This window comes from Rutidosis leptorrhynchoides, chromosome 4 (assembly GCF_046630445.1).
Source record: "Rutidosis leptorrhynchoides isolate AG116_Rl617_1_P2 chromosome 4, CSIRO_AGI_Rlap_v1, whole genome shotgun sequence".
In the NCBI taxonomy this organism is placed as follows: Eukaryota; Viridiplantae; Streptophyta; class Magnoliopsida; order Asterales; family Asteraceae; genus Rutidosis; species Rutidosis leptorrhynchoides.
Genome location: NC_092336.1, coordinates 397,040,834 through 397,068,148, shown reverse-complemented (window position 1 = coordinate 397,068,148; position 27,315 = coordinate 397,040,834). Strand labels below are relative to the sequence as shown.

At 37.2% G+C, this 27,315-nt stretch overlaps 2 protein-coding genes across 2 annotated transcripts; both read left to right on the top strand.

Annotated features, from left to right (window-relative positions):
- The first annotated feature begins 8,207 nt into the window (after positions 1–8,207).
- LOC139844947 (uncharacterized) lies at positions 8,208–8,933 on the top strand. The gene is made up of 2 exons (XM_071835168.1): positions 8,208–8,627; positions 8,729–8,933. The coding sequence occupies exons 1-2, from the start codon at positions 8,545–8,547 to the stop codon at positions 8,859–8,861; spliced, it is 216 nt and encodes a 71-aa protein (XP_071691269.1). The 5' UTR covers positions 8,208–8,544; the 3' UTR covers positions 8,862–8,933.
- Positions 8,934–20,225: 11,292 nt separating this feature from the next.
- On the top strand, positions 20,226–25,026 carry LOC139844077 (pheophorbide a oxygenase, chloroplastic). The gene is made up of 7 exons (XM_071834291.1): positions 20,226–20,704; positions 20,980–21,215; positions 21,843–21,969; positions 22,055–22,191; positions 23,190–23,349; positions 23,439–23,717; positions 24,547–25,026. Exons 1-7 carry the CDS (start codon positions 20,294–20,296, stop codon positions 24,799–24,801), a joined length of 1,605 nt encoding a protein of 534 aa, XP_071690392.1. The 5' UTR covers positions 20,226–20,293; the 3' UTR covers positions 24,802–25,026.
- Positions 25,027–27,315: the final 2,289 nt, after the last annotated feature.

Here is a 27,315-nt window from a genome sequence, read left to right as displayed (position 1 = left end):
ATTTGGATTGAGACGAGTATAGAACACCTTTAGCACGATCACGCACAATACTCATTCCAAGTATTTTCTTAGCACTACCAAGATCCTTCATCTCGAACTCTTTTGAAAGCATATCTTTCAACTTATTGATCTCGAACATGTCGGAACCCGCTAGCAACATGTCATCAACGTATAACAATAAGATTATGTAAGAAGACTTGAATTTCTTCATGTAACAACAATGGTCCGCTTCACATTTTACAAAACCAACCTTCTTCATAAACTCATCAAATCTCAAGTACCATTGCCGAGGTGCTTGCTTCAATCCATACAAACTTTTATTTAACATACAAACCCACTTCTCTTTACCCTTTACCTCAAAGCCATCGGGTTGCCTCATATAGATTTCTTCATCAAGATCCTCGTGTAGTAATGCGGTCTTCACATCTAGTTGTTGTAGATGTAAGTCCTCGGATGTGACCAACGAAAGTACCAAACGAATAGTAGTCATCTTCACCACCGGTGAAAATATCTCTTGGTAATCAACCCCTTTCCTTTGTTGAAACCCTTTAACCACTAACCGTGCTTTGTACCTCTTCTTGCCATCCACCTCATTCTTTATTCTATACACCCATTTGTTTTGCAACGCCTTTTTATCATGAGGTAATTTCGCTAGTGATCAAGTCTTGTTCTTCTCAAGTGACCCCATCTCTTCTTTCATAGCAAGCTGCCACTGTATGGATTCTTTGGACTTTCTTGCTTCAAAGTAACTTTCGGGTTCACCACTCTCTGTATAGAGCAAGTAGTTTGTTGATGGAGAATACCTAGGATTAGGTTTGGGTAATCTAGTCGGGCGTCTAAGTATAGGAGCAACCGGTATGGTTGGACCGGTTTCATTAGTAGCCTCCTCATCACTAGAACTCGCACTATGTTCGAAATTAACACCGCTATCTGAACCATTCCCATCATTGTCAAGATCCGACCCATCACCATTAATCGGCAATTCATTGTTCCTCGAACTCCCACTAGAACCCACATGATCATCAAGAGAAACATCATCAAGAATAACATGATCCGATTTTTGACTCTCCGTTACCGGTTTGCCATAGACCGAATCTTCATCAATGGTAACATCACGTGATCGAATAAACTTTCTAGCTTCATTATCCAAACAACGATAGCCCATTTCATCTTAACCATAATCGATGAACGTACACTTCTTTGACTTAGCTTCAAGTTTATCTTTATCAATATCTTTGGTTTTCACATAAACATTACACCCAAACATTCTAAGATGATCATAACTAACCTTTTTACTTAGCCATTCTTCCTCGAGAATTTGAAAACCCAATGGTGTTGAGGGTCCCCTATTAATCAAATAAGCCGCCGTATCAACCGCATCCGCCCAAAACATCTTAGGCAAACCGGCATGTAGTCTCATACTTCTAGCCCTTTCATTCAACGTACGATTCATACGTTCGGCGACCCCATTGTGTTGTGGTGTCTTCGGTACCGTTTTCAACATTCTAATACCGAGACTACCATATTCTCCTCCATTGTCCGACCTTAAGCACTTGACCGTTAAATTTGTCTCATTCTCAACCATAGCTTTCCACTTCACAAAAGTATCAAATACTTCGGATTTAGCTTTAAGAAAGTAAACTCATACCTTTCAAGTGGAGTCGTCAATGAAGGTGACATAATAACGAGAACCTCCATGTGATTCTAGATTCGTTGGCCCAAAAACATCCATATGAACTAGCTCCAATTTCTTTAACATTGGTGTCTTCCCGATTTAACAAAAGTCACCTTCTTTTGCTTCCCATAAGTGCATGGTTCGCAAAACCCTAGCTCTATCTTTTTCAAATCCGGAATTCTCCCACTCGAACTAAGAACCTTCATACCCTTCTCACCCATATGCCCGAGTCTTCGGTACCATAGAGTAGAACTAGCCCCAACATCAATCGTAGCAATCACCGTGTCTTCTTCAAACACCTCAACCATATAAAGAGTTCCTCTTTTATGTCCACGAGCCACGAAACTACTACCCTTAATCACCTCCCATTGGCGATTCTTGAAAGTAACCTCATTACCTTCTTCATCTAATTGACCAACCGAGATTAGCTTCCTTTTTAGCTTAGGAATAAACCGCACGTTTTTCAAAGTCCAATTAGAACCAAGAGTAGTTTTCAATACAACATCCCCTATACCTTTAATCTCGAGACTTTTGTTGTTTGCCAATCTAACGTTACCTTGATACGACCGAAATGTAACACCCCAGCTTAACATGACCACAATATTGTCCGCTTTGCCCGCAGGCGCACGGTTTTTTCTTGGCGACCACACACGAGAAGCACTTTCCCAGGAGGTCACCCATCCTGGTAGTGCTCTCGCCCGAGCACGCTTAACCACAACGTACTCGCTCACCCGCTCTGCATGTGGTCCCAAAACGCGTTGTGTCATTTAAGCGTGAGTATTACCTTATAATCCCATGATCACTCATGTCCGTGGGCGATGTGGGATTTGCCTAGGGTGTTACATTCACCCCCCTTAGGGACTCATCGTCCTCGATGAGGTTTGCCCCACCACCCCCAATGACACATGAGTGGCTCTGATACCATTCTGTAACACCCCAGCTTAACATGACCACAATATTGTCCGCTTTGCCCGCAGGCGCACGGTTTTTTCTTGGCGACCACACACGAGAAGCACTTTCCCAGGAGGTCACCCATCCTGGTAGTGCTCTCGCCCGAGCATGCTTAACCACAACGTACTCGCTCACCCGCTCTGCATGTGGTCCCAAAACGCGTTGTGTCATTTAAGCGTGAGTATTACCTTATAATCCCATGATCACTCATGTCCGTGGGCGATGTGGGATTTGCCTAGGGTGTTACACGAAAATTCTTCATCACGCTTTTAGTGGGTGTAGCGTGAAACGAAACTCCCGAATCCAAGACCCAAGACTCCACCGAACTTTCAATACTACATAATAATGCATCCTCCGTATCTTCCGCGGTTAAGTTAACATCTTTAACCGGAGCATTCTTACAATTTCTTTGATAATGCCCCTTTTGATTGCAACCTCAACAAATAGCTTCACTTCGGTCTTTCGATGGATACCTCTTCTTGAACTTCCCTTTACTCTTTTTCACACCGCGATCAATTTTCCTACCACGGTTGTCGGTACTCAACAAAGAACCGGATAACAATTCCCCCGAACTTCTCCTACTAGTGTCTAGCTTCACCGAGAATTAAATCCCTAATTCCTTCATACGCAAGCTTAGTAGTACCGGTAGAGCTACTAACCGCAGTAACAGTATCCGACCAACTTTCCGGTAATGATGAAAGCAAGATTAGTGCTTTTAGTTCATCATCAAATTTGATTTCAACCGACTCTAATCTTGAAACAAGATTGTTGAATTCGTTGATATGATCCGTTGCACTCATACCTTCCTTCATCTTCGTATTGAACAATTGTCACATGAGAAAAACCTTATTCGCCGTCGTAGGTTTCTCATACATGTTGGAGAGTGCCTTAAAACAATTAAACGTTGTCTTTTCGTTCATAATATTACCAACAACGTTCTTGGCGAGTGCAAGACGAACTGCACCCAAAGCTTGACGATTCAAGAGCATCCAATCGGCATCGTTCATGCCTTCGGGTTTGGTCTCCAACAAAGGTTAGTGAAGTTTATTTTGATACAAGTAGTCTTCTATTTGCATCTTCCAAAAGGCGGAGTCTTTGCCATCAAACCGCTCAATCTTCAATTTACCGTCTTCCGACATCGATCCCAACTTGAACCTTGAGCTCTAGATACCAATTTGTAAGGATTATAGGACCCAAACAATAGAGTAATTTCAGAGAATTACCCTTCCACAATCGACAAACGAAAGAACAATAATGAAAAGATTAAAGAACGCGAGATTTAACGTTGTTATATGTAATCGAATGTCGATTACTTTAATCCACGGACCAACTAGAGAGATTCCATTAATATAATTCGTGCATATACATGAGGGTTACAATAGGATGCTTATATAGGCCAAAACAACAAGGAAACACCTTGGAGAAAAGAAAAAACGTCAATATGGAAACTCCCCGTCAGACGAGCCGCGCCGCGGCTATATGGGGCCGCGCCGCGCCTCCAATGCAAAATCCCGGGCAGAAGTTTCTCGAATCTGATGCTCTGTTTATGTATTGGGCCGCGTCGCGCCTCTCAAGGGCCGCGGCGCGCCTCTCCCTTTGAAACATTTTCTTCGACTTGTTTTGATATCCTTTACATCCAACATCTTTGTGCAACCCTCGAACCAAGTATACCAATCATCCCATGAATCAAACGGAGGAAACTTAAGATCGAGCCATATACTAATCTTTTACCAAATATCTTTAGCGACACAACAACCAAATAATAGATGATTTAAGGATTCAATGCGGTTATCGCAAAACACACAATTGATCCTATCAAGCTCCAAACCCTTTAGTCGAAAGGTTTAATCTTGTAGGAAGCCTATTAAACATAACCTGCCAAATGAAAATATTTATCTTTCGTGGTAAAATCCGAGACCAAATCGTACACTTATTCGCCGAAGGAAGTATACGAGAGTCAATAAAAATTCGCGTGTTACTAACCGAAAAATTGCCATCTTTGGCAATACTCCAAACAAATGCATCTTGGCCTTCTGTTAAACTAATCGTTCCAATTTCCTCAAGCATAGAATCAAAAAGCTGTGCACTTCTTGAACTATCTATGCTTCTTTTCCAATCCCATTTCCATTCCCCTTGGTAAAAACGATCTGCTAACGAGCAATTCTCATTTTTATCATTGTGAAAAAGATGATTATATCTATCTTTTAAACATCCGTTCCCAAGCCAATTATCCTTCCAAAATCTAATAGACGAACCATTCCCAACTTTCTCTGTTAAAACATCCGGTGGTAACCAGCCCGTGTCTAAGTTTTTACAATAAACCTTCACAATTTGAGACCAAATGCTTGAGCCCGAAACAGTAACATTGTCCAGCCTGCTGTTGGGCCGTGAACAGCGTGTACTACAGCAGCCCATTTTGAGCCTTTGTCATTTACCAATCTCCAAATCCATTTAGCTAGCAAGGCATGATTGAAAGCCCGAAGACTACCAACACCCAAGCCACCATTATTCAACGAAGATAGGACTTGCTCCCATTTTATCCAATGCATTTTACGCTCACCATTTTTGCATCCCCAAAAGAAACGAGCACGAATATTTTCAAGAGCAATAATAATAGAATCTGGGCATTTAAATAGAGATAAGAAGTATATACCAAGACTCTCTAGAACCGTTTTAATAAGGGTGAGGCGGCACCCAATAGACAAAAGATTAGATTTTCATCCGGAAAGTCTTTGTTAAAACGATCCAATATGATCTTCCAATTAGCCACCCGGGACATTTGAGCTCCCAACGGAAGTCCTAAGTAAGTGATTGGTAACTCACCTTGAAGACAACCAATATCTCTTGCAAACGCATCAACTTCAACACTTTGAACTCCAAGACCATATACGTTGACTTTCCCACAATAATTTTCAACCCAGAGTAAAGACGAAAATCATGTAAAACACACATTATATTGTCGATACTCGATTTATTCCACTTGGAGAGAATAGCGACATTATCGGCATAGAATAAATGGGACACTAATTCTTTAGTTTTGCCAACAGTTGCACCATTTATCAAACCCCTTCGAACATAATCATTTTATTGGTTTAATTGGTTTTTAAAGTTTGGTTTAATTAATATTTAATGGTTGATTAGCATTTTATAATATGTTACTTTTATTATTTATTATTTAAGTCAGCAAGTATTGAATTGGTATTAGAAGTTGACTAGTTCTCATGCACATAAAGGTGTGAAATGTGCGTAAATGAGATGTGGTGATAGTGAGCTACCGATTTCAATTAGGAAAGTAGTGGAATGGGTGTACGTGTACGGATTTATTGGAGATATGGTTTATTCTCTGTTTTCTACTCCGTAGTATTTAACAACACATATTGTAATCAATGAAATGTAAGTGAAACAAGATGTAGTTCTCTGTGTTCATTTTTTTCTTTTTCTTGCATACAAAATAAACACAATTTACCTTTTTTTTTTAGTAGTTTAATTATTGATAAGTTAAGGACATGTGTCCCAACAATTGGTATCAAGAGCTAAGGTGTAACTTTAACTAGGGTCATTTTGTTCTTGTGAAGAAACTGAACCGGAGTACAAGAAAACGGTATAACCAGATGAGTTTGTTTTCTTGGGTGGTGGAAGAGTTTCATGAGAAGAAGCTAAACCGGAGTACAAGAAATCGGTATAATCAGGTGGGTTTGTTTTTTTGGGTGGTGGAAGAGCTTCTTGAGCAATTTGATCGGGAAAGTTGCAGTTGTTAAAGGTGTCTACGAGATTGTCAAGACTTGTTCGTGAAAAGGACTAACCGGGGAAAAGAAAACGGTATAGCGTGTTCGGCTTGTTTTCTTGGGTGGTGTAAAAGTTTCTTGGAACAAGTGTGACCGGGATGATTTTTAAGTTGAATGGAAAACACATGTTTTGTACATTGAGCCTATGGGGGTTCAAACCGAGATGACTACGGACGTGACCGGGGAAGAGGTCGGGTGTCCGGGAAGAGTCGAGATGGTGTTGAGCAGTTCAAACCGAGATGACTGTGGACGTGACCGGGGAAGAGGTCGAGGGTCCGGTGAGTCGAGATGGTGTTGAACGTGTCCGGAAGAGCTGCGTTATATGTTACAAGTGTGGTGAATGGATAGATGGATAAACCAATTAAGGAGGTGATTATTGGTTTAATTGGTTTTTTTAAAGTTTGGTTTAATTAATATTTAATTTAATGGTTGATTAGCATTTTGTAATATGTTAGTTTTATTATTTATTATTTATTATTTAAGTCAGCAACTATTGAATTGGTATTAAAAAGTTGACTAGTTCTCATGCACATAAAGGTGTGAAATGTGCGTAAATGAGATGTGGTGATAGTGGGCTGCCGATTTTAATAGTTAGTTTAGCCTTTTGTCTTCTTTAAGTCTTTTATTTTTCTTGTTGTTTATTATATATTTCGATCATTACATAAACGTCTTACTAAAGGGTCGTTGGTCTGGCGATTTCGTGGTGTCTCTTTTAGCATTGAGGTTAGGGGTTGAAGTGCTGCTAGTAGATATATTCATGAATTGTTATACATATTCGTGTAAATAGGCATGTTACTCCCTTAAAAAAATAAAAAAAAATAAAAAAAATAACTCTTATAGCAGACGTTAGATTATACGAGTACCTATCATTTATTAAACAATTATTCTTCTGTCCCAGATTATTTATTCAAAAAAACACACAATTTAAGAAATATTATTATCAAACTCTATTTTTGTACTTTTTTTAATTTTACAGTTTTACTCTCAATTAATTAATTAAAAACCCTTTAATTTTTGAAATTGAATTAATATATTAAAGATAATGGTGTAAAGTGTAAACTGTATTAAATTTACTTTTCATTCTTAAAAGTCAATTAATTTAAAACAACCTGAAAATAATATTGACGCGGAGGGTCGAAATACCCGATCATCCCGAAGCAAAACCGTTTTCCATACAAATTATCCGCCCCAAAAGTAAAATGGTACGGAGTAAGTTTATTAACCAACCGCAAAACACATTACACCGACCCGAACCGACCCGACCTGACTCTGCTAGATGAATGTACATATCACCAAAAAACGCCCAAAATACCATCGTTGCCTGTTCATAGCTTTTCTCACAATCAGGTAAATCAAGCTATTAAATTTCATCTAATCTTTTAACATGAATTTCAATTTCGATTTTACAATTGTCTATAGCCCATCTATTTGTCGCTGTGCATACGCATAAGTATAAGCATGATCATGGATTATTTTCCAGGGTTTCAGTAGCTTCAATTTTATGAATACAATTAACAAATTAAATGAATTTAAGTGGTATACGATTGATGATTATTCATTGTAATAATTTTATTAGGGTTTCCTACAATCAAATCAGGAAATATTAGCGAATTTACTGAAGGGCATGTTTGGATATAGGGTTTTAAGGTATGGGAATTGGCCCAATATTCAATTGGGGAATGAATAGGAATGATATAAGGTGTTTGCCTTGCCACTTTTTATTCAAATAAAAAGGAATGTTTTGTTGTTGTTGTTGTTGTTGTTGTTGTTGTTGTTGTTGTTGTTAAGACTTCAGAGCATGACAATATGAAATTACTTATTAAGAAGAAAGTTGTTATGTGATGGTTTTGCCTTTTTTGTTTGATGCAATATACTGCACATCCGTGTACGATTTCTGAGAAACGATAATCTTTTAAAGTGTTGTAGATTTTTCATGGTACACTTCACACTCGTTATTGCTTGTTTAAAGCCTTTTGAACAGATGAAACCGCTCTATCCTAAAGCCGCTACAACCTTATATGTTCATTTTGCTACTGAAAACGGTATAAGCTGCCAGCTGGACAATTTCGTTGGCATACTAATACACTTTTGTTGGTTTTCAGATTTGCGTATTGATTACTCGTTTTTTCTAGAATGTCACGAACTCGTAACATGATAGTTGCCACAGGCTTACTAGCCTTTGCAGGTGCAGGTTTGGCGTTTCCATTTTACATGGCGTAAGTAGATTTGTTATTTTCAGCTGTCACTCTTTCGGCTGTTTTTTTCGGGGTTTTTGATGTTTTTTTTTTTTTAAATTGTGGATGTGTTTTGAATGCAGGACTAAGTCATCAAAGGCTCCTATAATTGATTCAACGAAACCTCTGCCACCTCAAGCAACTTTTCGAGGACCTTATATAAATACAGGATCACGTGATGTTGGACCTGACTTTCAGACTTATTCTAAGAAATAAACTCTTAGGTACTCTATTGTTTGAAATTATGTAATGTATCTGATTACCTATCTCGAGGACGAAAAAAAAAAATAGTGTGCTCTATATGAATGTGCTAAATTTGTATGAGTTTGGGATTAATAACAGAGGATCAAATGATCTGAATCTGTTGGTCTCTTATTTTTTGTAGTAACAGTTTGAGGTGTTTGAACTCTGCAACATTGTTTAGGAGTTGGATTACTTTTTGATTGGAAATGTTCAGGTTGGGAGTTCATAATTGTTCATTAATATGACAGTAGTAGATGTTGCAAATTTTATGAATTGGATTACAGGTAATACACACCCAAATACATTTTCAGTATGACTAATAAAGTTATGTTATACAAAAGATATTTAAATTTAATTCTTTAAAAACAATGACTTAAGAAGTTTAAGGAAGTGGCTTTTAACCTGTTCCGTCCACTAAAGCCATAAACTATAGTTTATGTGGATGCATTTAAAAGATAATTAGTCAGAGCTCTTCATACTTTGGATAGATAGATGGTTGAGATAGAGGCCATGTTAGGAAAGCTTTGTCAAGATACACATCAGTGATTACACTTTTACAGTTCTACGGTCCGAAGATGCGTTCAAGTTTCATTGGGACTTGGGTTGGGACGCCACACACTACACCTGGCCTAGACGAAAGAAACGGATAAAGTTTTTTAAATTCAAGCTATTCGGAGAAAGTATTGTTTTTGCTCAATACGTTGCTTAAACGGGCTAATCCGTGACCATATCCGACCTTTTTTTTTTTTTTTCTTCTGACAGTCACTTTTTGTTAAATTGTTTATTTTTTGTGGGGGGGAAATTAAATTGGGACGGATGGAGTATTTCACATTACAACGTGAACAAAATGTATCATTTTATTATTAGTCCGGTGGTAATGGCTCATACCTCTTTGTTTGAGGTTGGGAGTTCGATTTCTTGGGGTGGCAACATTGCACACAATGATATCCCTTCGTCTTGAAATCCATCCAAGACCGTCTTTCGCACATTGCGTTGCGAGCCAGGTTTCCTAGACGCTCCTCAAATAGAATAAATGAACAATTATGACTAAACATCATTAGGCCACTCACAATCATGACATACTTTCTCACAAGAACTTATTATCACATCAGTGACACATTAGCATTTACCCATAAGAATTAACCATGATTAAACACTCCCAACCAAACATATTTTCCTACAAAAATTGAGATTCACTAACTAATTAATTATTGTGTGGTACAAATATATGAACCAAATGTACATGTTACTCTTATCTTCCATGCTGAAATCTGTCTAAATACAACATAATGCACTGTGAGTGAGGAAAAATCAAATGAGGACTAGAGTACGGCTACGCACTCCCAACCAAGCACTCATAATCCTGGAGGTGGGCGGGGAAGGCGATCCCAGGGGAGTGGCTTAAAATGACATACTATCATACATTACATTCATACTACAAATCACAATCCGAAAGGTTTAAAAGTTGGAATGAAAACAATTCATGCCGACGATATCAATTTAAATTGACTTACTTTGATGTATTTTCTGTTGAAATAATTGGACATTGAATGGTTGGTGAATGGTTGATATGGTCAGTCAATAAGCACATGTATATTGTGCAAGTACTATTGATTTGAAGGCTTAGTAAAATGGCCTAACTTTCATCTACCATGTTTGACAATTTGGCCATTTCCAAGTACTATAAATATACCATCATGCAGACACGTTTAGGCATCCCAAAATTCAAGAGTGTATCTTGTATACTAAAAGTCTAATAGAGAGTTTGTGAGTGTTAGTCTCTTAATTACAAGAGATATAAAGATTAGTACCTATCCTTGTAATTGGAGAGAAGTGTAATTCCTATTATTCTTATTAGTGAAACGTTTCTTTCCTTGCCCGTGGTTTTTACCCTATTGGGGTTTTCCACGTTAAATCTCGGTGTCCTATTATTGTCGTTATTTCAATTATTACTAGCAGTTTGCTATAATTCGGTGTCACTTTTCTCAACAAGTGGTATCAGAGCTAAGGTTCTAATATCTAGTGTGTATTAATCTACTTATCGTATGCTCTGTGGTTGCCACTGGAGTGGATCGTCCACATCAGAAAATAAGTAAGATTAATTTCACTCGATAAAAGTTCCCGGGTACTATTTCTCAGAAAAATAGTATTGTCGAAAAGAAGATTGTGATTATAGCAATGTCTACGAAATTCGAAATTGAAAAGTTCAACGGGAGTAACTTCTCGTTATGGAAACTAAAGATGAAAGCTATCCTGAGAAAGGATAAGTGTTTGGCGGCCGTCAGTGGACGTTCAGCCGAAGTCACTGATGAAAAATGGGAAGAGATGGACGGCCAGGCTATCGCAAATCTTCATCTGGCACTAGCAGATGGCGTTTTGTCTAGCATTGAAGAAAAGAATACGGCGAAAGAGATTTGGGATCACCTCGTAAAATTGTACGAGACCAAATCACTCCACAACAAGATATTCCTTAACAGGAAACTTTATGCGCTACGCATGAATGAATCTACTTCAGTTAATGAGCACATTAATTCTTTGAATACTCTGTTTTCTCAACTCGCTTCATTAAGTTGCAATATAGAGCCAAAAGAACGTGCTGAACTTTTACTTCAGAGTCTACCTGGCTCGTATGATCAACTCATTATTAACTTAACCAATAATGTTCTCTCGGAGTATCTAGTCTATGATGAAGTTGCGGCTGCTATTCTAGAAGAAGAAAATCGGCGCAATAACAAGGAGGACAAACAAGTCGGTTCACGACAAGTGGAGGTCTTGGTGGTGTCACAATCATGGTAAACCGATGTAACATCCCAAATATTTAAGGTATTATTTTATGTAAATTTTATTTGCTAAGAAATTATATGGTAAAGGTTGTTTTATGTTAAATGGATAAAAGTTATGAAGTTTAATTGGTAATATTCTTGTTTTAGAAAAGATGAGATCAAGGCTAGAATGTATGTATGTTGTGATTAGGGGGTTAAGTAAATGTGAAAGTATATGATAGTGTATTAATACATGAAAGTTGTGATTTTCGATTGAGTGATGATTAATGAGATTAGCTCATGTATAGGTGCTAATCAAGGAAAAGAGGTTACAAGTGATCAAGGAAATTCAATTAAGCAAGGTGAGTTCATAGGGGGTAATATGGGCGGGTCAAGAGTGGCTTAGTGTTCTCGGATTGCATCCGTGCAAGAGAGAAATGACTAAGTGCACTAGTTATGTAGCTTAGATAGAACTATTGGGTTAACCTAATAGTTGTATCTATGGTTGATGTTTAGCTTAGGCAAGGTTATTACATTGCTAGTAATCTTGCCTATGGTTTGTGTTAGCTTAGACACATTAAGTGTCTATGTATGAGATGATGATAGCTTAGGCATATTTAGTATGTCTATGGTTAGCTTAGGCATGATTACTAGGTTCGGCCTAGTAAGTCATGTCTATGGTATGAATGAATTGGATCCGAATGTATGCAAGCAACCAATGGGTTGAAGGATAAGTGTTATGATTTATGCCCACATGTTTTGTGTTTTGTGTTTTATTACTTTCCTATAACTCACTAAGTGCAAAAGCTTACCCCTATGATGTTTTATGTTTTAGGTGCTAAGGTCCATCGTGAAGGTAAGGAGCCCGTGTAAAGCGCTAGAGGAGCATTGGCATAGCGTAAGTGGTATTGCAAGTCCCTTTTTGTAATCACGCTCTACGGTTACCGCTTATTAAACGCCAAGGGCTTTGAATGAGTCATGTTTGTTATTGTTGAACTTGGGACCAAATGATGGTTTTGATTCATGAAAACACGTTTTGTTGTCTAAATGTTGTTTATAGATGGTTCACGATGTTAGAAACTGATTTCTGATGTTTGTGTATGAATTATGCAGTTTTAAATATGTTTGAGTATGATGAAAAGTGAAAAAGTTTGGTTTAAGTGAAATGTTGCAGATCAGCCCCCGGATTAGTGTTATGTCGCGCCGCGGCCAAGGGCTCCGCGCCGCGGCATATAACTGATGTTGGGAACAGAAGCAAGGCTAAGAAGTATAAATTTTCCTGTGTATTGTCGCGCCGCGACAAGGCTGGCCGCGCCGCGGCATAAGCCTTGTCCAGGCAGTAACCTTGTTTTTCAAAAAAAAAAAAAAAAATTTACTCGATTCAAGGCGTTAAAAGTTGGTATCAGAGCATCCGCCACCACATTCGCTTTTCCGGGATGATATAAAATCTCACAATACAAGCAATACCTAGACACAAAATCCATACCTTGTCTTTTAGAGTTTAAGAACCCTAATTGTGCACCAAGAGAGTGAAATTGGAAGATTAAAGCTTGCTAGAGTGATTAAGGTGTGTTAGATTTCACTAAATTCAAGCTTGCATGAGTTTAATTTCATCAATTGGTGATCTCCTTCTTCTTCCTCCTCCAAGTCGACACACACACATACAACCAGGAGGTTTCTTTATTTTTTTTGTGAATAAATTCAATTTCCAGCATTTCTAATTTCTTTTATTTAATATAACTTTGGTCTATTAGCAATTTCAACCCTCCCCATCACATCTATAGTTAGGGAAGTCCTTAATTCTAACTTTGCACCATTAGTCCTTCTTAACTTAACCAATTAAGATAACAAGTTTGGCTATGGTAATATCGCCTCGAATATTTGATGATATTCATGTTGCACAAGGTGAAGCGTTATCGCCCGAAAACGTGAGAAAAGAAAGGATCAAGGGGCAAGTTGATAATTTTGTGGTAGATTCCCGTGGTTTAAGGCTTAGATATGGGAGGATTTGGGTACCTTTGCAAAGTGGCGTTAGAAGTGAGCTCCTAGACTTAGCTCACAAGTCTAAGTATTCGATTCACCCCGGTGCTACGAAAATGTATAGAGATTTAAGGAAAGACTATTGGTGGCCGGGAATGAAGAGGGATATAGTTAAGTATGTGCACAAGTGTCTTACTTGTCTTCAAGTGAAAGCCGATCATCAAATTCCCTACGGTAAAATGCAACCTTTAGAGGTACCGGTGTGGAAATGGGAGCATATTACGATGGATTTAGTGACTAAGTTGCCTAAGACCCCTAGACAACACGATGCAATTTGGGTTATTGTTGATAGATTGACTAAGAGTGCATTATTTTTGGCAATAAGAGAAGCTTCTTCATCGGAAGCAATGTCTAAGTTGTATATGAAGGAAGTTGTTGCAAGGCATGGAGTACCGGTTTCCATAGTTTCGGATCGAGACACTCGATTTACATCTCGATATTGGAGAAAGTTTCAAGAGGAAATGGGTACTAAGTTACATGTAAGTACCGCGTTTCACCCGCAAACGGATGGTCAAAGTGAGCGGACTATACAAACTCTCGAGGATATGTTAAGAGCATGTGTTATCGATTTTGGTGGTAGTTGGGATGCTCATTTACCATTAGTTGAATTTTCATACAACAATAGTTATCACTCTACAATTGGAATGGCACCATATGAGATGTTGTATGGAAGGAGGTGTAGAACCCCGATTTGTTGGGGCGAAGTAGGTCAACGGGAATTAGGAAGCACGGAAATAGTACAACAAACCACCGAGATGATTGACCAAATTCGTGAAAGAATAAAGGCGGCACAAGATCGACAAAAGTCTTATGTAGATAAAAGGAGAAAACCGATAGAATTTCAAGTAGGTGATAAAGTGATGCTAAAAGTTTCTCCATGGAAAGGCATCATTCGTTTTAGAAAGAGGGGAAAATTGGGTCCAAGGTTCGTGGGACCATTTGAGATAGTGGCGAAAGTTGGGAAGGTAGCCTACCGTTTGGCTTTACCCGATGAATTGAGTAATATTCACGACACGTTTCACGTGTCACAATTGAGAAAGTGTTTGGCGGATGAATCAACTTATGTTCCTTTGAATGAAATTGAGGTTGATAATAAGTTAAGATATGCGGAGAAGCCAATAAAGATATTGGAGCAAAAGGTTAAGCGCTTGAGAAATAAGTCGGTTACATTGTTGAAGGTATTATGGCAATTTGGAAAAGGTTCCGAATGTACATGGGAACCCGAAGAATGGCTCATGAAGTATTATCCGTCATTGCATCAAGAGTGGTTCGCGAGGACGCGAACGATCCAAGAGGGGGAGAGTTGTAACATCCCAAATATTTAAGGTATTATTTTATGTAAATTTTATTTGCTAAGAAATTATATGGTAAAGGTTGTTTTATGTTAAATGGATAAAAGTTATGAAGTTTAATTGGTAATATTCTTGTTTTAGAAAAGATGAGATCAAGGCTAGAATGTATGTATGTTGTGATTAGGGGGTTAAGTAAATGTGAAAGTATATGATAGTGTATTAATACATGAAAGTTGTGATTTTCGATTGAGTGATGATTAATGAGATTAGCTCATGTATAGGTGCTAATCAAGGAAAAGAGGTTACAAGTGATCAAGGAAATTCAATTAAGCAAGGTGAGTTCATAGGGGGTAATATGGGCGGGTCAAGAGTGGCTTAGTGTTCTCGGATTGCATCCGTGCAAGAGAGAAATGACTAAGTGCACTAGTTATGTAGCTTAGATAGAACTATTGGGTTAACCTAATAGTTGTATCTATGGTTGATGTTTAGCTTAGGCAAGGTTATTACATTGCTAGTAATCTTGCCTATGGTTTGTGTTAGCTTAGACACATTAAGTGTCTATGTATGAGATGATGATAGCTTAGGCATATTTAGTATGTCTATGGTTAGCTTAGGCATGATTACTAGGTTCGGCCTAGTAAGTCATGTCTATGGTATGAATGAATTGGATCCGAATGTATGCAAGCAACCAATGGGTTGAAGGATAAGTGTTATGATTTATGCCCACATGTTTTGTGTTTTGTGTTTTATTACTTTCCTATAACTCACTAAGTGCAAAAGCTTACCCCTATGATGTTTTATGTTTTAGGTGCTAAGGTCCATCGTGAAGGTAAGGAGCCCGTGTAAAGCGCTAGAGGAGCATTGGCATAGCGTAAGTGGTATTGCAAGTCCCTTTTTGTAATCACGCTCTACGGTTACCGCTTATTAAACGCCAAGGGCTTTGAATGAGTCATGTTTGTTATTGTTGAACTTGGGACCAAATGATGGTTTTGATTCATGAAAACACGTTTTGTTGTCTAAATGTTGTTTATAGATGGTTCACGATGTTAGAAACTGATTTCTGATGTTTGTGTATGAATTATGCAGTTTTAAATATGTTTGAGTATGATGAAAAGTGAAAAAGTTTGGTTTAAGTGAAATGTTGCAGATCAGCCCCCGGATTAGTGTTATGTCGCGCCGCGGCCAAGGGCTCCGCGCCGCGGTATATAACTGATGTTGGGAACAGAAGCAAGGCTAAGAAGTATAAATTTTCCTGTGTATTGTCGCGCCGCGACAAGGCTGGCCGCGCCGCGACAAGGCTGGCCGCGCCGCGGCATAAGCCTTGTCCAGGCAGTAACCTTGTTTTTCAAAAAAAAAAAAAAAAAAAAATTTACTCGATTCAAGGCGTTAAAACCGAAGTCTAAAAAGAAGAAGACCTATACATGCTACAATTGTGGCAAGAAAGGTCACCTGAAGAAAGATTGTCGGAGTTTAAATAACTCAAATCCTTAAGGAAATATTGCAAGCACTTCAGATGATGGGACTGCTTTGGTTAGTGAGGCAGTGGTAGCAAATGAAGGCAGAAAGACATTTGTTGATGTCTGGTTATTTGACTCGGGAGCTACTTTTCACATGACCCCTAGAAGAGAATGGTTCAAACAATATGAACGTATCTCAGGAGGATCTGTATACAGTTGCAATGATCATGAACTAAAGATCATTGGAATTGGAGATATCGTTTTGAAGATGCATGATGGTACAATTCGTACTATTCAAGGTGTACGACACGTGGAGGGTTTGAAGAAGAACTTATTGTCTTTAGGACAATTGGATGATCTTGGTTGTAAGATGGTGATACATGAGAAGATCATGATAATCAAGAAAGGCGCGGTTGTACTTATGAAAGGAGAAAGTGTGGGTGCTAATTTATACATTATGAAAGGCAAAACGGTACAGGAATCGGAAGCATCTGTTGCTTCGAATAGTTCAAGTGATAAAGTTGCTATGACATGGCATCAAAAGCTTGGACACATGTCTGAGCAAGGTATGAAGATTCTTGTTGAAAGAAATATTATTCCTGGTCTTACAAAGGTATCGCTACCTTTCTGTGAGCATTGTGTAATCAGCAAGCAGCATCGCCTGAAGTTTAACACATCAAATTCTAGAAGTAAATTGATTCTAGAATTGGTTCACTCTGATGTGTGGCAAGCACCAGTTCAATCCCTAGGAGGAGCAAAGTATTTTGTATCATTTATTGATGATTACACTAGGAGATGTTGGGTGTACCCAATCAAGAGGAAGGCAGATGTGTTTGAAGTTTTCAAAGTTTACAAAGCGCGGGTTGAACTTGAATCTGGTAAAAAGATTAAGTGTTTAAGGACTGATAATGGAGGAGAATACACTGGTGATGAATTTGATAAGTTCTGCAAACAAGAAGGTATCAAAAGGCAGTTCACGACAGCATGCACTCCTCAACAAAATGGAGTGGCAGAGCGGATGAACAGAACCTTGTTAGATAGAACGAGGGCGATGTTGGCAACTGCAAGCTTGGGGAAATCATTCTGGGCAGAAGCGGTCAGTACTGCCTGTTACGTGATAAATCGGTCGCCGTCAACTGAAATTAAGTTGAAATCGCCGATGGAGATGTGGACTGGAAAACCAGTTGATTATTCAAACCTTCATATATTTGGAAGTCCTGTGTACACAATGTACAATTCTCAAGAAATGACAAAGTTGAATCCGAAGTCCAGAAAGTGTTTATTCTTGGGGTATACTGATGGAGTTAAGGGGTATCACTTGTGGGACCCCACTGCCCACAAAGTAGTCATCAGCAGAGATGTTGTCTTTACGGAAGACAAAGATCTTAAAGATGTTAGCACTTCAAAAGAAACTACACCGATACAGGTTGTAAATGAATTTTATAAAGATTCTTCTGAAGCAGTACCAGAGCACGATGAAAATCAAGTAGTCGTTGATGAAGTTCCATCGACTCGTATTTCTAATCGGGAAAGTAAACGTCCAGGTTGGCACTCGGATTATATTATGGAAAGCAATGTTGCATATTGTCTTCTAACAGAGGAAGGAGAGCCAACAACTCTTCGCGAGGCACTGAATCATTCAGATGCATCTCAGTGGATGACGGCTATGCAGGAAGAAATTGAAGCTCTTCATAAAAATAAAACATGGGAACTTGTGCCATTGCCGAAAGGTAAAAAACCTATTGGAAATAAATGTGTGTATAAGATCAAGCGAAATGGCGATGATCAAGTGGAGCGGTATCGTGCAAGACTGGTGGTTAAATGATATGCTCAGAAAGAAGGTACGGACTTTAATGAAATATTTTCTCCTGTGGTTCGACTTACAACAATTCGAGTAGTTCTAGCGATGTGTGCTACATTTAATTTGCATCTAGAGCAGCTAGATGTGAAAACTGCATTTCTTCATGGAAATCTTGAAGAAGAAATTTATATGCTTCAACCAGAAGGTTTTGAACTACAAGGAAAAAAGAACTTGGTTTGCAGGTTAAAGAAATCTCTGTATGGTCTCAAACAGGCGCCGAGATGTTGGTACAAGAGATTTGATTCTTTCATAATGAGCCTTGAATATAACAGACTTTATGCAGACCTTGTGCATATTTCAAGAGGTTTGGGGACAATGATTTTGTCATTTTGCTGTTATATGTAGACGACATGTTGGTTGCAGGCCCCAACAAAGATCGTATTAATAAGCTGAAGGCTCAATTGGCTAGGGAGTTTGAAATGAAAGACTTGGGTGCCGCAAACAAGATTCTAGGGATGCAAATTCACCGAGACAGAGATAATAGGAAGATTTGGCTTTCTCAAAAAAATTATTTGAGGAAAATCTTGGAGTGTTTCAATATGCAAGATAGTAAGCCAATCTCAACCCCACTTCCTACTAATCTCAAGTTATCCTCCGTTATGTATCCTAGCAGTGAAGACGAAAGGAAGGAGATGTCTCAAGTACCGTATGCATCAGCAGTGGGAAGTTTAATGTTCGCAATGATATGTACAAGACCAGACATTGCACATGCAGTGGGAGTAGTTAGTCGGTACATGGCGAATCCTGGTAAAGAGCATTGGAATGCGGTAAAGAGGATCCTTAAATACATCAAGAGAACCTTAGATGTTGCATTATGTTATGGGGAACCGAAATTTATTGTCAAAGGGTATGTTGATTCAGATTATGCAGGTGATATCGATAAAAGTAAATCTACCACTGCATATGTTTTCACACTTTGTGGTGGAATAGCAAGCTGAGTTGCAAAACTGCAGTCAGTTGTGACGACGTCAACAACAAAGGCAGAATATGTAGCAGCTACTCAAGCTACTAAAGAGGCAGTATGGTTGAAGATGTTGTTTGAGGAACTCGGACACAAACAAAAGAATATCACTCTATTTTGTGACAACCAGAGTGCCTTGCATCTTGCAAGGAATCCAGCATTTCATTCAAAGACAGAGCATATACGAGTTCAGTATCACTTCGTTCGTGAGAAAGTGGAAGAAGGAACCGTGAATATGCAGAAAATTCATACTGACGACAATGTAGCTGATTTTCTAACAAAGTCAATCAACCGTGACAAGTTTGTTTGGTGCCGTTCCTCATGCGGCCTAGCAGAGACGTAAGCAACATCATTGGCAAGGAAGGATTATCGTGTGAAGATTGATTGAGCTTCAATCAAATTTTCAAGTGGGAGATTGTTGAAATAATTGGACATTGAATGGTTGGTGAATGGTTGATATGGTCAGTCAATTAGCACATGTATATTGTGCAAGTACTATTGATTTGAAGGCTTAGTAAAATAGCCTAACTTTCATCTACCATGTTTGACAATTTGGCCATTTCCAAGTACTATAAATAAAGAGTTTGTGAGTGTTAGTCTTCTAATTACAAGAGATATAAAGATTAGTACTTATCCTTGTAATTAGAGAGAAGTGTAATTCCTATTATTCTTATTAGTGAAACGTTTCTTTCCTTGCCCGTGGTTTTTACCCTATTGGGGTTTTTCACGTTAAATCTCGGTGTCCTATTATTGTCGTTATTTCAATTATTACTAGCGGTTTGCTATAATTCGGTGTCACTTTTCTCAACATTTTCAACATTTTCATGGTTCAAATGAAAATAAGACAATTCTTGATTGTTCGCCCAAGTGTTTGTAGCAAATTTCTCATGGTTGGTTTTTGGCTGTTCCCTACAAACGTATAACAAACTTACACGCAAAGTCTTGCTTGAATACACATTTTAACACACCTACAAAGTCACACATAATATACAAACTTCTACACCACTAAAATCTTGAAACCCAGTAATAAAAATGTCATATTTACTATTTCCAACACCACCCACAACGGTAACAACCACCGCCACCAACTGTCATTTACTTCCTCCAAAACCCTTAAACCTCCGCCACCTGTCACCATCACAACCGTCATCATCTCGCCGAAAAACCCTTCTGCCGCCACTCCGTGTATCTGCACCACCGTCCACTGCCACCACTGACCTATCACCCATAGATACTGAAATTGAAGAATTTGATGAAAATTCTTCATCAAAATTCTCATGGAAAGATCATTGGTACCCTGTTTCTTTAATTGAAGACCTTGATCCAAACATACCAACACCATTTACACTTTTAAATCGTGATCTTGTTATCTGGTTTGATAAAATTAACAACCAGTGGGTTGTGTTTGATGATAAATGCCCTCATCGCCTTGCCCCTTTATCTGTAATTAACTTCTTTAATCCCTCCAACTCGAAGTTTACATTTTTTTTTTTTTTTTTTGGGTTTGTGTTAATTATCCAAAATAGTTATTTTTTTTATAACTTGTTACAAAAATTATGCATTTTTTTACTAATTTCTTTATGGATAACAACAACTTACTAATTTAAATATGTTGTTATTAGTGTCATTAGTTTCAACAATTAGTACTTTTTTAAATGTGTTAGAATTTACTAAATTAACAATCTTGCTGAATTATAATCTTGTTTGGGTTGTTTTAGGAAGGAAGAATTGATGAAAATGGGCATTTACAATGTTCTTATCATGGGTGGTCATTTGATGGATGTGGGTCGTGTTCTCGGATCCCTCAAGCATCATCGGATGGGCCCGAAGCTCGAGCGGTTCAATCGCCAAGAGCTTGTGTTACTAGGTTCCCAACAATGGTGTCTCAAGGTTTGCTTTTTGTGTGGCCTGATGAAAATGGGTTGGAAAGAGCTAATGCTACCAAGCCTCCAATGTAATCTTGCCAACCTTTTTAAAGTTTTATATAGTATGCATATAGCCATATAAGATTTGGAATATTTAATTTGATTGACTAATCTTGATAGAATCATTGGTCATGGTTTTTATAATATTCACTCCATATGTTGGTTGTTGATTTATGTATTATAAAACATTGCCTTCCCTTTTCTATAAAGGTTCCCAATTATATTAGTTGTTCACTTGTAAGCCCAAGATGTTTAGTTGTTGATCAGGAATATCAAGACTCTTGATGATGGGGTTTTAAGGGGTTCAAATCTTTTGTATAATATTCTTTAAATGGGGATATTATTCTTTAATCCCTATTGATTAAGAATATTGATACATGGGTTCACAAGAGTATTAAAGGTGGGTGCTTTAGGGGTTTGTGGTCTTTCATTTTTAGAAAGTTCAAACTTTTATGATTTAGTTTGCTCAAAAGTTAATAATATTGATTTTTGTTCATGAAATTTTCTGCTCTTATGCAGTTTTACTAGAAAAATGTGCTATATATATTTGATATCATGTGTTATATATGTTTAAACGAAATCTCTTGTGTTATATAAAGTTATTATACATGTCATTTTCCTCATTTGTTAAATATTTTCGGGTAAATGTTGTATAGGTTGCCTGATGACTTTAACAAGCCTGAATTTTCGACTGTGACAATTCAACGTGATTTGTTTTATGGGTATGATACTCTCATGGAGAATGTTTCTGATCCCTCACACATTGATTTTGCCCATCATAAGGTGAACACTTTATATATTTCAGTCATAACTTAATTTTAGTTTTGACACCAAATACCGAAGATAACTTAGTTAAATGATTGTGCAGGTTACAGGGAGAAGAGATAGAGCTAAACCGCTGCCGTTTAAGATGGATTCAGCTGGCCATTGGGGATTTTCAGGAGAAAATGAAGGGAACCCAAAAATCAGCGCTAAATTTATTGCACCGTGTTATTATATTAACAAGTAAGTTTAAAGTTTGAACCAAAATTTTTCATTTTTCTAATATTGATCCCATCGATTCTATTCTACAAGTTTTATCATTGATCTAATTGTCGGGGAATAGTTTTCGTAGGTGATGAAAACTGATGTGAAACTACGTGTTTCGTCTAGAATTAGCAATATCATCGTGTCAGGCGAGTTGGGTGATGAGTCATATTTGGTATAGGTTGACCTCAAATACTTCTTGTTTATAACTATCAAGCGCTCTATAAATAATTTTGTGTCAAATATGATCTGAAAAAAATTATTATTTATTACTTTTGAATAAACATATGTAAGAGCTTTTATGCGCAGAACATACACTTTCGAAGACCCCCAACCTGTTTCCTTTGTAGCTAATTTTAATTCCCCATTTGACTCATTAAACCCTTATTGACCCTTTCATAATTAAATAGGCTGAAATGCACCTTTAGTCTGATCAATGGTTTCATTTGTGTGGGAGTTGTACAATGAGAAAATTATGACTCTAAACCAGTGGCGATTCCAGGATTAAAATGCAATGGGGTCCCGAATTTTTTTCACTACTAATTATATTTGAATGCTATTTTAGTGGTAATTACTTTCAGAAAACTTAAAACTCGAAAAATATATGGTGTCCGAGTAGTTAAATTTAGTGGTGCCCTAAACAATTTAAAAGAAAAACTATAAATTTGAAAAATATATGGGGTCCTGCGGTTTAATTTAGTGGTGTCCTATACAATTTAAAGAGTATTTTCTACCAACAAATTTCAAACTAGTGGTGTCCTGTGACCCTACGGGTATACACTTAGACTTGCCACTGCTCTAAACACATACTTAACACACTTCATCCATAGTTTGCAAAAACTTCTTTTGCACATACAATACATATTTCATTTTTTTATGAGGGTAATTCAGATATTTAACTAGTATATTAGCCGTTAAAAATTGTTATATTAAAAGTACATGCTAATTGAAAAGTTACATATATTGTGTGTTTCCAGAATAGAGATTGACACAAAACTCCCAATTGTGGGTGACCAAAAGTGGGTAATATGGATTTGTTCTTTCAATGTACCAATGGCACCAGGAAAGACTCGTTCCATTGTTTGCAGCGCTCGAAACTTCTTTCAGTTTACAATGCCTGGGCCCGCATGGTGGCAGGTAACACTTCTATCGACTTCATAGCTCAACACTACAAACCCGTCTTGTGGGTCCCATCTTCCTCCATTTCTAAAAGACAAATCTTGCAGGTTATTCCAAGATGGCACGAACATTGGACGTCAAACAAAGTATATGATGGAGATATGATTGTGCTTCAAGGTCAAGAAAAAGTATTTTTGTCGCAATCAATGGATGGTTCTACTGATGTCAACAAGCTGTATACTAAACTTACGTTTACACCGACACAAGCTGATCGTTTTGTGTTGGCGTTTAGAAATTGGTTGAGACGACATGGGAACAGTCAACCCGAGTGGTTTGGCAATGCGAATATTCAATCACTGCCATCCACATCTCTGTCCAAACGCCAGGTACGTGATAATTGACTTGTTGAACTGCAGATGGAAATAATGGGTCGAAACAGGTCGAGCTGGGTTGGTTTATTTCGTAAACATTTTATTTAAGCCATTTTCTTATACCACCTATGCAATATAATGTATGCATTGATGATGATTACAAAACTTATATTGTTACAGTATTAATCACTGTCTTTGAAAAGAACAAATTAAGGTATTGAATACAAGGTTGAAGTCACGAATCGTTCGGGACCCTGGAGGGACGAGTCGGGCGTTGACCATCGTTGACTTTTAGTAATAAATAAATTAAACATATGAATATTACGTATAAATATATCAAACATAAAGCATATATATTTCAAACATAGATATAGGGCACAAAATCAAAATCTGATTTTGAAAATCTTAAATTTTGACCATCTTAGACTCGGACCTGACTCGGCCCGACTTTGACCCGACTTTTTAGCGTTTACCGACATTTTAGCGTTTACCGACTTTTAAGGTGTAATTGAACGAAACGGTGCGGATTAGTTTCCAAATTGACACGTTGTCCGACTCAACAGACTCCTACAACAGTGATTGTATATAAACTTAGGGCTGCTTTAGACCTATATGAGTTTATGACTCATTTGACAAAAAAAAAAATTATATTTGGCCCATTTGACATAAAATTTATTTGCCCCATTTGAGACAAACACAGCTGAAATTGACTCATTTGCAAGTATATTTTTATCTGAAATTTGGCACCTCTATGTTGAACTGTTTTTGGCACGTGGTTATAATATATTCCTGCTCGTTTTTCATATTTTGGTATGATTTTTTTTTTTTTTTTTTTTTTTTACAGATGTTGGATAGATACGAGCAACATACTGTAAATTGTTCATCGTGTAACAAGGCTCACAAAACATTTGATACTTTGAAGAAGTTTTTAATTGGAGCAGCTGTCGTTTTATGTGCTGCTGCTGGTGTACCTCCTGAGATCCAATTACGTCTTATTTTTGCTGGGCTTGCGGTTTTTAGTGCTGGTTTGGCGTACTATTCTCACGAATTACAGAAGAACTTTGTTTTCGTCGATTACGTGCATGCTGAGATTGATTAAACAAGGTCATGTATATATTTGTGAATTTGACATCATTATTTGCAACACGTCATACCGTATATGTATGCCAGCAAAAGAATTATTGCATTTGGTTGGTTCAGAAATGTATAGTTTTAGGTTATATATCCAGTTTTCTGTCTAAAATTAGAACCAATATTGGTGTCCATATAAGCTACTGCAGTTTAGCTTGCCCATATATTTTATTTCTAATGCTTCTTTATTGCATCAATATCACGAAAATATATTTAATGAGATCGGGTATTATTGTCGTTTTAATCCTGCTAGAATGTAACATACTAACATCATGTCTTTGGATTTTATCGTCGTCATCATCGCCGCCGTTGTCGTCATCATCATCATCATCATCATCATCATCATCATCTGATGTAAGGGGTCAATCCAACAAGAACAGAAGAGGGAGTCGTGTTAATCAAATAACAAGCAGTAAGAACACACTCAGTCCACATATTCAGAGGAAATCCCTTGAAACATAAGAGCACACTCAGTCCACATATTCAGAGGAAATCCCTTGAAACATAAGGGCACTTGCAATATTAAGCAAGTGTGTATGTTTTCTTTCCACAACACTATTTTGTTCACGAGTGTAAGAACAAGAAGTTTGATGAATAATTCCATTTTTGTACACAAAATCATTAACATTATGATTCAAAACTTCAGTTACATTATCATTTTTCAGAACATTTTTTTTTTTTCAAAAAATTGAGTGTTAAGTAAATTTGAGAATTACACAATGTTTTTAAAAACTTCATCTTTATTTTTTATAAGATAAATCCAAATAGCTTTAGTGTAGCCATCAATAACAGTCATCAATAATAGTTGAAAAATACTTAAAACCATCTATGCTTTGAACCCTAAAAGGACTCCACAAATTTATATGGACTAAATCACTCATGTTGTTGGTCTTATGATCACTTAGAGGGAAAGGATCTCTAAACTGTTTAGTCTTATCACAAGGATCACGTATATTAACATTAACATTAACATTAACATTATCATCTAAACCAAGTTTGTTTTTAAAACAGTGAGAACTTGATCAAAATGATGACCAACCTAGCATGTCAAAATTTGCTGGAAGCATAGACATAATTAAGACAATTAACATTACTCACATTAGAGCATACATAATTAAACACATAAAGATCACCAACTTCATCACCAATCCCTATTGTTATCCCTAGCTTCAAGTCCTGAAGACGGCATTTATGTTCATAAAAAGAAGTGACAAGTTTGTTATCTTTTGAAAGTTTAAACACATACATAAGGCTTACACAGTACTCAAGGACAACAAGCCCATCATATAACACGACTTTATCTAAAAGTTTCAAATTTAGAATACATTTTTATTCTGGCTTGAGTACAAGTAGGGTGACCAATAATAAGCTTTAAATGAGAAATGTCAACCACATTAGTAATTTATGAGATAGTCATGTGTTGATTAACACCATAATCAATGATCCATCCTTTAGACACATTTGGTTTAGACTGAGAAGTATTTGAATCATAAAATCTTTCAGAATTTGAATTGAACTTAACACTACTATTAAAAATAGTACCTGCCATATTGGGTAGGCACAAAAGCATACATGTCATCAATGAGACTTAGACCATGAATAAACATGCCTGTGACGTGTCAGTGTCACCCTCTGACACCAAAATAACCCTGACGCTCCTCCAGTGTCAAATAGGTCCCACTAGTTTTATTTTTTCTTTTTATTTTATTTTATTATGCATACAAATTATATTACATATAATTAAAAACATATAAAAATTAACCATTACATAAAATTTAACCATTACATAAATTTAACCATTCATGGTGCGGAATGCGGACGGAAGGTTCCAAATATGCTCAACTAGATCATCGGTTAGTTGGTCGTGCACCATCCTATCTCTTATTTCTCGGATGATAACGTCTTGATCTCGTCCTCTATTCGGTATCCGTTCTGGACGATTCTCCATATCTTCGTGAAACGACCCGTCAAAGTACACTTGACGACCATCGTTATCTTGGTCCCACAGCTTGATCATAACTATATATGAATTTGATAAATAACCTTGCAGTCTTTATTTAAAAATGATTTCCTATAAAGGAAACTTATCAAAATATGTAAGTTTAGAAAAACCATACATTATGACTTAACCAAAAGTTGACCAAAACAAGTCAACAACATCCACTATTAAATGTATCAAAATAGAATGCAAGTTAATGTTTAACAAAAGCTGCCATCATAAATATGCAGACTCTCTAAGCACAGCGGAAGCAATCGATCATGAACCTGAGAATAAAACATGCGAGTAACTGTCAACAAAAATGTTGAGTGAATTGTAGGTTTAATATTGCAAACAATATTTAATTTAATCCATAAAAATTTATGTTTGAAAACATAAAAACTCCTTTTTGGACCACAAAATTATATGCTAGAAAACATATAAAAATATTATTCCATTTTCCGTGAGCCACCTGGTAACTGAAATGTCCCGTTCTTATTGATT